Source organism: Coffea arabica, chromosome 8c (assembly GCF_036785885.1).
Source record: "Coffea arabica cultivar ET-39 chromosome 8c, Coffea Arabica ET-39 HiFi, whole genome shotgun sequence".
NCBI lineage: Eukaryota > Viridiplantae > Streptophyta > Magnoliopsida > Gentianales > Rubiaceae > Coffea > Coffea arabica.
This window is the reverse complement of record NC_092325.1, coordinates 38,813,014-38,824,752: the sequence shown is the minus strand read 5'-3', so window position 1 is coordinate 38,824,752 and position 11,739 is coordinate 38,813,014. Positions and strand designations below refer to the sequence as shown.

General features: G+C 34.1%; 1 protein-coding gene across 1 annotated transcript; it reads left to right on the top strand.

The window, feature by feature from the left end:
- The first annotated feature begins 1,072 nt into the window (after positions 1–1,072).
- LOC140013177 (beta-1,3-galactosyltransferase GALT1-like) lies at positions 1,073–4,086 on the top strand. The gene is made up of 4 exons (XM_072062277.1): positions 1,073–1,550; positions 2,420–2,548; positions 2,618–2,797; positions 3,886–4,086. Exons 2-4 carry the CDS (start codon positions 2,486–2,488, stop codon positions 3,928–3,930), a joined length of 288 nt encoding a protein of 95 aa, XP_071918378.1. The 5' UTR covers positions 1,073–1,550; positions 2,420–2,485; the 3' UTR covers positions 3,931–4,086.
- Positions 4,087–11,739: the final 7,653 nt, after the last annotated feature.

Genomic DNA, 11,739 nt, shown 5'->3' with positions numbered 1-11,739 from the left:
GAGCATAAAAATGTTTTCACGAATTGTTTATTATTCCTTATAACAACCCCCAAAAATCAATAACTGAAATAATTTGAAAAAGTGTAATTGAATATAATTTGTAGTCTAATGTTAGCACTGTGAAAGATTAGTATAACGTGTAATACATCATAAGTAATAATTATTTTCATATGGAATGGGTATATACGAAATTAAAATTATTCAGTAAAATATCTGTCGTGCAATAAGATTGAGAGTTGTAACACATTTAACAGAATATTTGATTACATGTTTCTTTTAATTTATTATAAAAACTAAGTAATAGACAAAGAGTAGGATAAGCATGAGTAAGAAGTGCTATACTGTATATAAGCGATTCTATGCATGTTAAATTTTTGAAACATGTTTTATTGTGTAAGTTTTTTTGTAAGGTAATTTCTTAAATAATTTGTATATTGAGTTGTCCAAATCCAAAAAGATGTATATAGACACAAACAAGCATACATATATATACATGCACAAAAAAGAAACCAATATCAAATAATTTATTTGATATTTATAGATGAGATTAAGGAAAAAAAAAGAGATTAAGTATGAAAAAAGAAACCTGAAAAAAAATTTGGCTAAAAAAAAAAAAGAAAAAAGATGTATGAAGCTAAAGGCGTGAATCCTGGAATCTCAAAGACGTGCTTAGATGTCAAAAAAAAAATAGCGCCAGTCTGAAATCTGAAAGAGGCGCGAGGCGGGTGGCTGAAATCTCTACAAAACGACGTCGTTTTGGTTGTTCACACACAAACAAAAGTCTCGCCGCTTCTCTCTTCCAACACTTAGACAAATTTCATTCTCAGTCTTTCCTTCCTATGGTGAACTAACCCTTCCTTCCCGTAGATTCGAAATGCCGCTCGCCACCGTTAGCCGCTGAAGTCCGCCGCAATCCACCACCATCAGCCGCTGAAGTCCGAGCTATCCAGCACCATAATTTATTCTTTAGCATTTCCTTCACCACTGACGATAGCCCTTTCTCCCCTCTATTGACCCGCAACCGCGTCGAGTTCTTTAGCACCAACTCAGGTGAAGGAAAATAGAGGAGGGCTTTGGCAGTAGAACAAAACAGAGGGAAAAGAACAAAACAAGAAAAAAAGAACAAAATAGAGGAGAAAAAAAGGGCGGCGCACAAGTGAGCAAGAAAAGCTGAGGGGGAAGCCTGAGAAAGGGCGGCTAGGTTTTAGAGGAGAAAAAGAGAAACAGAAGAGCAGAGAAGCAGCTAGGGTTCTTGGAAGGGAGGCCTTGAGCGTGAAAAGAAAAAAAACAGAGTGAAGGAAGAGTGGCGGCTGACGGGAAGATCAGGAGAGAAAGACGCGGCAACGGACAGAGGAGGAAGAACCAGGTCACCACCAGTCCGCGTCCGCTCTGCTGCTGTCTGCCATCGCCAACACCGCGCACAACCTCCTGGGCTGCTACCGTTCTCTGTAACACTAGATGAAGGCTCTCGGACGAAATCAGACCTAGTCATCTTCCAATTCCAACTCACCGTCTTCGGCTTCGTCATAATCGCCGTCGCCACCGCTCAAGTAAGAGCACTATAAGTCGCCCCTTTTTCTTTGAATTTCAGTTCCTTCCCAAGTCCTCTAAGCATGTCTGCCATGGCTTCGTTTATTGCAATTGCCCCGTTGATTGTTCAAATTTTAGCATGCGCATGTTATATCATGATTGAATTTGAAATCCCTTGTACTTCTGATGATTTTGGGGCCAACCGTGGCTTCATTTGAGCAAAGAATTGCTGGAATTTTTCATGTTCGTTTACTGTTTGTTGAAATGCCCAAGTGGTCTAACAGCAGGCCGTAACAGGGCATTCGTTCAATGCTCATTGCTGCATTTTATCTTTCCCTATCCCTGTCTCAAGTTTTGGTTGATGAACTTGTAAATCTGATTAGCATATCAGGACTGCCTCTGAATTTCATAGCTTTCTTTCTAATAACTACACATTGTGAGATTTTTTTTTCCCCCGAAGGGTATGACATGCTCTGCCCTACAAAATGGGAGAAAGTATCACAAGTACTGCTGCATGCATATCTGCAGCCATTGATGTGAACTATTACTTCTAGAAACAGGATTAGGACATGCCCAAATCCTGAAACTCTACCAATTTTTAGCAATTCATTTGCACACTGTAGTTCTTGAGTTTACATGCTTGATTCTAGAATATAGCATCAACAGCATAGGTGAGCCATAATGAAGAGATGAGATTCTTTGATAGGCACTATTAAAGGGAACAACTTTGTCTCTTTTTACAAAAGAATTGTTGCTTCATGGAAGAGCGGTTCATTGTATTAGTTAAACATATACCATTTTTTTCAGTCATGTCCCAAGCATTTGACTTCTAAATTTTAACCTGCCATTTGTTGGACAATATGATGAAAGTGTCACCTCTGCTTTGTAGCATAAAAACCAGGTGGTGAATGAGGAGCTATGGAACGAGGCGAAAACTTATGGTGACATCCAACTGATGCCATTTGTTGACTACTATAGCCTTATCACATGGAAGACTTTAGCTATATGCGTATTTGGGGTAATGTCCTGTCTCTTTAAAGCTCATGGAAAGTTTCGAGTGCCTCTTTGACTTAAATCTTTTGAACAGACACAGGTTGTTTCAGCAAAATTTGTCATGAAGACAGACGATGATGCATTTGTTCGGGTGGATGAAATTTTGGCCTCCTTGAATAGGATTAATGTGAGCCGTGGTTTGCTTTATGGGCTCATTAATTCTGATTCACATCCTCATCGAAGTCCTGATAGCAAGTGGTACATTAGTCCTGAAGTAAGTTTGTCCTGAATGCATCTCATTCTGTGGTTAGTTTATTGTTAGGGCCTAATCCTTTTATCACTGAAAATCTATATCTGAGATTAGATATGCACATAATACTTTCTCATTCTGAAGTGAACATGTTCTTGTTAATAGAGATTAAGGAGTTTTGATGTGCACATAATATCCAATGTAAACTAGAAAGTTCTCTTAGAACTCTTGAACGTGGTTCAGTTGTACTCCACCACATTGGAGCTTTCTTGAAACAAAAAATATGGCGGATTGGGCTAAATGAATATATGCATTTGCTTAGTTGATCCTTTCTTTTGGTGGCGTTTTTGGTGTTTTGTGTGTTTTTGGGGGAGGGGGCAATGTAGATTTACATAGTAAAGCAAAGCCTATACTAGATACAAGTAGATCAGCAAAAACACTTCTGGGACAGGTCCCATTCCAGAGCTAATTTCCAAGGTTACTGTGTTAGTGGAATCTTCCACCAAGCTACTACCACATGTTGTATCTCATCCACAATTAATGGACCTCATAATACTGACAGCTGAAGTTGCCTAAGCTCTGAAGAAAATATTTCAATAAATAATAAACTTTGCACCCCTAAATCAATTGTCATTCCATTTTTTAAGTGATCCACCCTAAAAAAAAAAGTTGGTTTTTTAGCTTCCTGTTTCATCTGTGATCAAGAATAGTTAAAAGTTTGAGGTTCGGACATGCTCTTCATGAAAATGCAGAATAATAATCACAACAATGTTGTTTGATTTATACTTTGGGTAACTTTCGAGATTTTATAGTTGTACAAAGTTTAATAGTGCCTTTATCAAGCTACGCTTTTATTCTTGGTCCACAAGAAAGATTCAATAGAGAAATAGATTAGTTGTATACTTTCGTAGTACGCAATTAACTGTCAATGGTTTGTTCTTGCTTACTATTCAATATATATAATTTCACTCTATTTTTGTGTTAAGCAATTTACTTAAATTGCTATAATTTCAAATTAGAGTGACATTAGTTTTTATAATATGGTGCCTATCTAGAAGTGTAGTTCCAGTTTTAACACCAGTGCTCATTGCTTCAATTTTGGTAACGTGTAGGTTCTAACACGATTCCCAAGAAGAAGAAGCCAGTCATTGCTGTGAAGATGGTTTTTGAATTGAAGACTACAAGGCCTATCGTGCTCATGTTTTGTTCTAGATGGGAATCGTGCTCATATTTTTGTATAGAACTTTACTACTCTCTATTGTGGATGGGAAATCACTAGTATTGTAACTGAATGGCTTATTTTGGATGGTGCATGGTTTATGACTCATTTGAGGCAACATTTATATATATATATATATATATATATATATATATATATATATGTACTTGGGTTGATCTTCTATTGGAAATGAATGTTGGTTTTCTTTTCGTATGTTGGCTTTTTTTTTCTCCTTGGTACTCAATGAACGTTTTGTGATTGTTGGCAGCTATGTTGCGTAATTAACATTAGCTTATTGCTTTTTACAAAAAATAAATGACAATAAAAAAGTTGTCACTGCCAACAAGTTTTACTAGTGACACTAGAAAGTCGTCACTTTTTATGGATGGAAAACAATGACAACAAAAGTCGTCACTGAACGGAAGCATAATGTGACAATTCCAAGGGTTGACTATGACAAGAATTTAGCCAGCTTAGTGACAATAAAAGTCGTCACAAAATGTACAACAATGAGTGACGACAAGAGTCATCACAAAAGCGAAATCGTTTGTGACGACTTTCAAAAGTCGTCACATGGACTCCCTTTTGTGACATAGAACTAGTGACAGCTCTGTGACAGCAGTAAAAGTCGTCACTGACTTTTTTTGTGACGACTTCTGAATTTTTAGTGACGACTTTCGCTTGTCACAGAAACGCAATTTTCTTGTAGTGTATTTTGGTGCAATGCCCCCAAAAAATAATGAAGGGTGCAGTGCATGTTGTTATCAGTTAATTATTATGTAGTGAAATGTGCCAACATCCCATTCACTTTGTAAGAGATATTGGTTTTGTGATGTATGATTTCTAGGCAGACCAAAAGGTGTGGTTGTAGGTTCAAATATGGTCAAGCATTAGGAAATACTAGATTATTTACTCTATTTCTCAAGTTTTAGGATTAAATCTAAATTGATTGGTACTATTTCCTTTTTTATTTTAGAAATATTGGCGAGTGTTGAGGTTTCTTTGTTGGAATGCCTTTAGTTTCTCTATGGCAAGTTCAAGGTGCCCCATTTTACTTCCCACTTTGATCATTGTTAATTTTTCAACCACTATTGCTAATATCTTGAGTTGAGTTAATATTTTTACTAACTAATCCTTGAGAAGAGGTAATATATTCATTGTAATGCAGATTACATAGCATTTGAGAGATTAATGAAGCAAAGAAGACATGATCTTTTCCAAGTTATCAGCTTAAAAGATTAATGTCTTTAGACATGTTTCATTTGTAAAATGCATGAATTTGTTTATATTGTTGTCATATAATTTCTTGCTAGATTTATTAGTTAGTGACTTGTTTAAATGGCGAAACTTTCATTTTCTTGAGTTGTAATTAATTACCCGGATCAATAAGAGTACTTTGATTTTTAATTTCAAATTATTTTTTTATTTTCTTAATTTTTTAGTGGCATTTCAAAGTGACAGGAAAGTTTTAAATAGTCGCATTTAAAGTTGTATCAAAACTTAAATTGTTGGCATTCGCAAACACCCAAAAAAAATGACATAGTGGCATCTTCTCATGACACATATCCCTAGTACAATGAAATGTTAAAATGTTATCATAGTAACTCTTTTGTGGCACTTTTCAAGTGTCACTAGACTATAGTGGCAGTGATATTGCCAACACTCGGGGGAAATGCTATTAGATTAAAAATTGTCACTAAAACATACAAAAAGAGGCATTTTTGAGTGTCATTAAATGGTAATTTTCTTGTAGTGATGAGTGATATTCGCATTCCTATGTTAGCCTTTCTAACATTAATCTATTCACTCAATGAAATGCCATCAGCGAATGCAAAAGAGTAATTTGGGAGTTCAAGTATCACTTTCGTATTCCTAATTACATGTATATAATGGTTTTATATGTTTAAGAAGATAACTTTTGAAAATATACGAACTTAATTAGTAGTTTCAACTTCATACATAAAAGATTATATATATTTTGACAGATAAAAATGAAATAATTCATCAAAAAATGTGCTCATTTGAAGACAGTAGCTAGGCTCAAGATAATGGACTCCTCGTTGGACTTGACTTCAGCAGACTCTGTGCGCCTGACAGAATAACAAACAAAATTGATAAACAAATGAGCCAGACTCAGAGACGCTGAAGGTGAAGAGTAACTGCTAAACTGGTGGTGGAGTGAGGAACTCAATGAAACTTTCTCCTTATAATTCCTTGGATTAACCCTTCACTGCACTGAACCTGCTGCGTACTCGAGTCAAGTCCACGAAGGGATCCATCGCCGTGAGCCTATTCAAGTTGTGTTGAGTACTGTGGCTTGAAATCATGCTGGTTAAACTACTTTCAGCAGAACGAAAAAGAAATAGATGGTAAATTTCCTTTGGTAATCTATTACTTAAGATTTTGCAATCTGTGTAGTTTCAAAATAGTCACTTTACTTTCTTCTAGTTTAGGTTAGAGCGAAGCTGCTTTCTGTCCAATTTGACTGCACAAGAGGTAAAGTTTCTTATTTGACATTTCTTAATATCTAAGTACTTTTAATTTCCTTTTCTTTTAAGGCAGGGCAGAAAAGTCGGCAGGCTGCAAATTAAAGTAGGTTGAGGTGATCCAGCCATCATTGCTGTGAATATCCCAAACAAAAAAAATTTACAGCACTTTAGAAAAGTCCAGGTAGTGCCAAGCCTTGGGTTCAAATCATCCCAATAAACTTTTTAGAAAATATGTTTTTTCGATATTTTGTTTGGTGTACAAGAAAGTAGTCTTTTTTTTAAGCATACAAGAAAGTAGTCTTAATTCAACCCTCTTGACATCAAGTCATGAATCCTTGTAAATTGTAGTATGGACCTATGCTTAAGGACAATCTCACATTAGATGTGGCCCTCACATAGGACCAAAATGCTGGTAAGGTTTTTGTTTGCTTTTTAATAATTGGGAGCACATATATTACCCCCAACTGTGTTATATATGGAGCCCGTTTAGATTAGAAGGGTGTAGTGGCACCCACTTCAAATTTTTTAAATTCAAATGTGTAAGATCAAGACCTTCAAGACTTACAAATTACAAGTTTACAACTCAGATAGAAATTTATATCCCTTCAGGTGGTTCCAAGTTAGTTCTAAGCTATTAGTATGACAGTCCAACAATACTTAGTTATGACTTAAACCTTTTTGTATACATGTTTTTATATAAAACTTTTTCTTTCTTATGCAAGTTAATCTACCATGCTAACAGAAATCTTCTAACGGGCGAACTTTTACCTACTCTATTATTAGGCCAAGTTAATATGGAATCTACATTGTGATAATTGTATGTGTGTTTCATTCCAAATTGAACATTTTATTTCATTTTCCCTACCTTGCAGCAAAATTTACACTAGATTAAAGCATCTTCATTTGGATTGGAAGCATGCACAAATGTTCTTAAAGTTACAATTATTTTATTTTAATTTTTATTTATTCTTCAAATATGTAGTCTCCGTACTTCTTAGATCTGTTCTTTAATGTTGGTGTATGATTGATGATGTAACTTCTATCATTAGTGCAAATTATAATAAAATTATGATGAGTGTGTTTGGATAGGAGATTATTTGAAATAATTACTATAACATTTTTTATAATGTGATATATGTAAGATAAAAAAAGTTATTAGGAACATACGGAGTTGATTGAAAATTATAATTGTTATGCAAGTAAAATAGTATTTTGATAAAAAAAAAAAAAATTGATATCCAAACACACATTATTTGTGAGTTGAGCTTGGGCTTACCAAAGTCTAGCTCAAAAATCTCAATTGACACGCCTAATCATGGGACCATTTAAGTGCTATTGATTGCTGAGACTGACTTGATGCTAGGGTTGCAAACGAGTCGAGTCGAGTCGAGTTTTGACCTAATCAAGTCGAGTCTTGACTTAATTTTATTGAACTCGAACTCGAGCTCGAGCTCGAGCTCGACGAGCTGACAATTTCAAGGTCGAGCTCGAGCTAGAAAAAAATAAAAAAAAATATTTTTATTTTTTTAAAAAATAAATAAAATAATATTTTTTCTTAATAAATAATAAAATATTAAGGATATATATTTGTTATTACTCATTAGACATCTATTATTATTTTTAGATTTTTTCATTTCCTTTTCTTTTAGAGTAGGGCAGCTGAGATGGCACTGTCATGGTGGCAAATTGAAGCACGCCAGTGGCACTGTCAACTGTCCCCCCAACTGCCAACCCCGGCCACCACAATCCGTCCGTATTAGCGATGATGACGTTAAATGCATTTTGGGCACTAGTAGCCTGCCGTGTTCAATTTAAGCCACCAATAAGGAGGGGACTGATTTATAAAATATTTCTCTTTCCAGATAACTAAAAAATTCCTCTTGGAGTTAATTCTATGTTGTGCCGTTTAACTATAGTTGAATCCCTAGTTTGGTGCCTAAACTTGAAAATGAGACACTTTTATATCTAAAACATAAAATCTATTGAATTTAAGTGAAATTTTTCACTGTTTAGTTCTAAATATATATATATATATATATATATATATATATATATATATATATATATATAATTTGTTCTACTTTAGTTCTTAAAGCATAAGATGTATCATACTCAATTGATGGAAGCCTTAAACAATGCTCCCAACGTATGTCCGAACGATCAGTGTGCTAATGCCCATTGCTCTAACCTTATCATCACATCTTGAAATTATAAGAGATATCCTCTAGGGGCTACCCTTTTTTGCAAGATTATCATCTGCAGGGTCCTTCTGAAGGTTTCTGCAACCTTGTAACAGATATCTGTTCCCATATTCACCTTCTAATTATACTTTTATTCGCCCAACTTATACCCAAAATGGACATCAAGTACAAAACCAACGCAGCAATTAATATATGTGAGATAGAATCCAAGAGAAACACATTGAAATCATGGAAATAACTTGAGCTTTGTGACCCTAGCTAATATAAGAAGAAGGGTTATCTGATTATCCAATACCCCATTTTTTTTTTTTTTGTCAAACCAATACCCCCATTTAAATGGTGAGTTTTTTGGTTTTTTGTATAAAATTTTGTTGTAATTTATTATAAAATTTGTGAAAAAACTTCTGTATAGTTAGGTATTTAAGAAATATGAAAAAAAAAACTTTCTTTTTTAAAAAATTTTTTTTTTCTTTTCTCCCCCCCCCCCCTCCCCCGGGCCCCAAACACATTGTCCCTCCTCCCTCCCTCCCCACAACCACCACTCTACTCCCTCCACTGTCGACCACTACCAGCACTCCACTCCAGACTCATAGGACGAAGAAAGTGAAGGGCAATTACTAAACTGTCTGAGAATTGTAGGATTCAATTTTAATCCTTAATAAATCTTCCTGGATACAACCTCTCAATAGTCTACTGTTTTCTGTCGTGAACCTGCTGCGTTTTTATAGCACTTTAGAAAAGTCCAAGTAGCACCAAACTTTAAGTTTAAATTATTTGAAAATTTTTAGTACGTTTTTTTTTTTTGTATTTTGTTTGGACTAAATGAAAGTAGTTTTTTTGATTTTTTTTTTAAAAAAAATAGTCTTTTAGTTCAAGCCTCTTGACATCAAGTCATCAATACTTCCAAATTGTCATATGGACCTACGCTAATGGACTATCTGACAATAAATATGGCCCTCACATGGGAACCAAATATTAGTAAATTTATAACTCTCTTGTGGTTTGAAAAAATTATATACAATCCTCCCATAATTTGGAATAAAGTGTCAAAATAACTATATTTGTATTTCATAATGAAATCAATTAAAATATCAAAAGTACTCATCTATAAAATCTAAAATTATTAATTAACCATAGGGGGTTATGTATTTTAAAAATCATATGAGGGTTATGTGGTATATCACTAAAATAATTGGGATTATGTAATAAAACACAAAACCATGACGGGTTAAAATGTGATGTACATTATATTTATTTATTTTGGTCACTTCAATCATTTTAGTTTTCAAATAAGAATATTCTTGACATATCCTTAGGAAGCCCATACCCTGTAAAATGCAAATACCTTTAACTAATATTAGTATATTCAATTTACATGACTTTTCTTATATTATTGTATATTTTCATCTAGGCTCTTCTTATATCATCAAACGTTATTCTGTTTATGTGCCTTGAAATATACGATATGGAAAATTCTATACTAAGTGATGTACAACTTAAGCGACAAAAACAAACTAATGACTAATGATAGCGCGCAATTTTATCATTTATTTTATTATTAATTTCCCCTATTGTCTGACTTGATGTGGATTAATTGCTGGATTCTACTCACTTTTCGTAATTTGCATATATTTCAGGGAGTAGAACGAAAATACCATAATAAGGACCAATTTGACAATTATCCGAAAAGAGTTCAAATAGCAGGCAATCAAGGGCATTCTTGGAACAAGGAGATGCAAGACTTTTTGAAAAAATTATATAATCCTCTCATAATTTGAACTAAAGTGTCAAAATGACTATATTTGTATTTCATAATGAAATCAATTAAAATATCTATAAAATCTAAAATTATTAATTAACCATAGGGGGTTATGTATTTTAAAAATCATATGAGGGTTATGTGGTATAGCACTAAAATAATTGGGATTATGTAATAAAACACAAAACCATGACGGGTTAAAATGTGATGCATATTATATTTATTTATTTTGGTCACTTCAATCATTTTAGTTGTCAAATAAGAATATTCTTGACATTTCCTTAGGAAGCCCATACCATGTAAAATGCAAATACCTTTAACTAATATTATTATATTCAATTTACATGACTTTTCTTATATTATTATATATTTTCATCTAAGCTCTTCTTATATCATCAAACATTATTATGTTTATGTGCTTTGAAATATACTACATGGAAAATTCTATACTAAGTGATGTACAACTTAAGCGACAAAAGCAAAACTAATGACTAATTTACCTCTTTAATTTTAACGATTTTCATGTTTGTATCTATTGTTTAAAAATATTATAATTTAGAGTTGCTGTTTATAGGTGGAATTATAATATGTGAATGCAATTCGGTGTGTATACCAAACTTATCTAAGTATGTTTTGCATAGCTTGATACTCAGCTAAAACTAAACGCAAGTTGATGCTAAGGAATCGAAGTTACAAGCTCATAACAATAACCATATGCTTTAATTGTAGAACGTAATAGTTTTAGGTACAAGTAAGACATAACAAAACTACTTAAATAGATAAGAGATTCCACATTTTGATTTATTTTGTTGCCTCCATGATAGAGCAATTATTGGGCACATTTTGCACTGTTATTTTGTCCTAATTTTGGTTACTTACTGTGCTAAGTATTAAGATTTTACTCATATTTGATATTTGTATGAATTGTAGGTGGTTGGTGTTAAAAGTAATCTCTTGAGGCAAATTTCCAGAAGACCCTTCATTTCAGAGCGTGCTCACGCCAGAAACTGAGGAGACTCACCTAAAGGCCGGACCAGCGGGCTTGGCAGCAACAAAAGTGGGCAATTAGAAGGTTGGGTTCACGTGAACCGCGAGAAGCATGGAATTAAAGCTCCAAAAGATTAGCTTTGGTTTCGTTAATTGGGTCAAACGTTTTCTTGGCTCCTGGCGGCGCTATAAAGGAGGAAAAAAGCCAGATTTACGGGAGGGGCATTTAGTCATTAGCTTAGCTTTTGCTTTTTAAGGTCAGACGTTAGCTTTCTCGGGGGCGGCGGCTACTGAAGATATAAAAGGGCCAG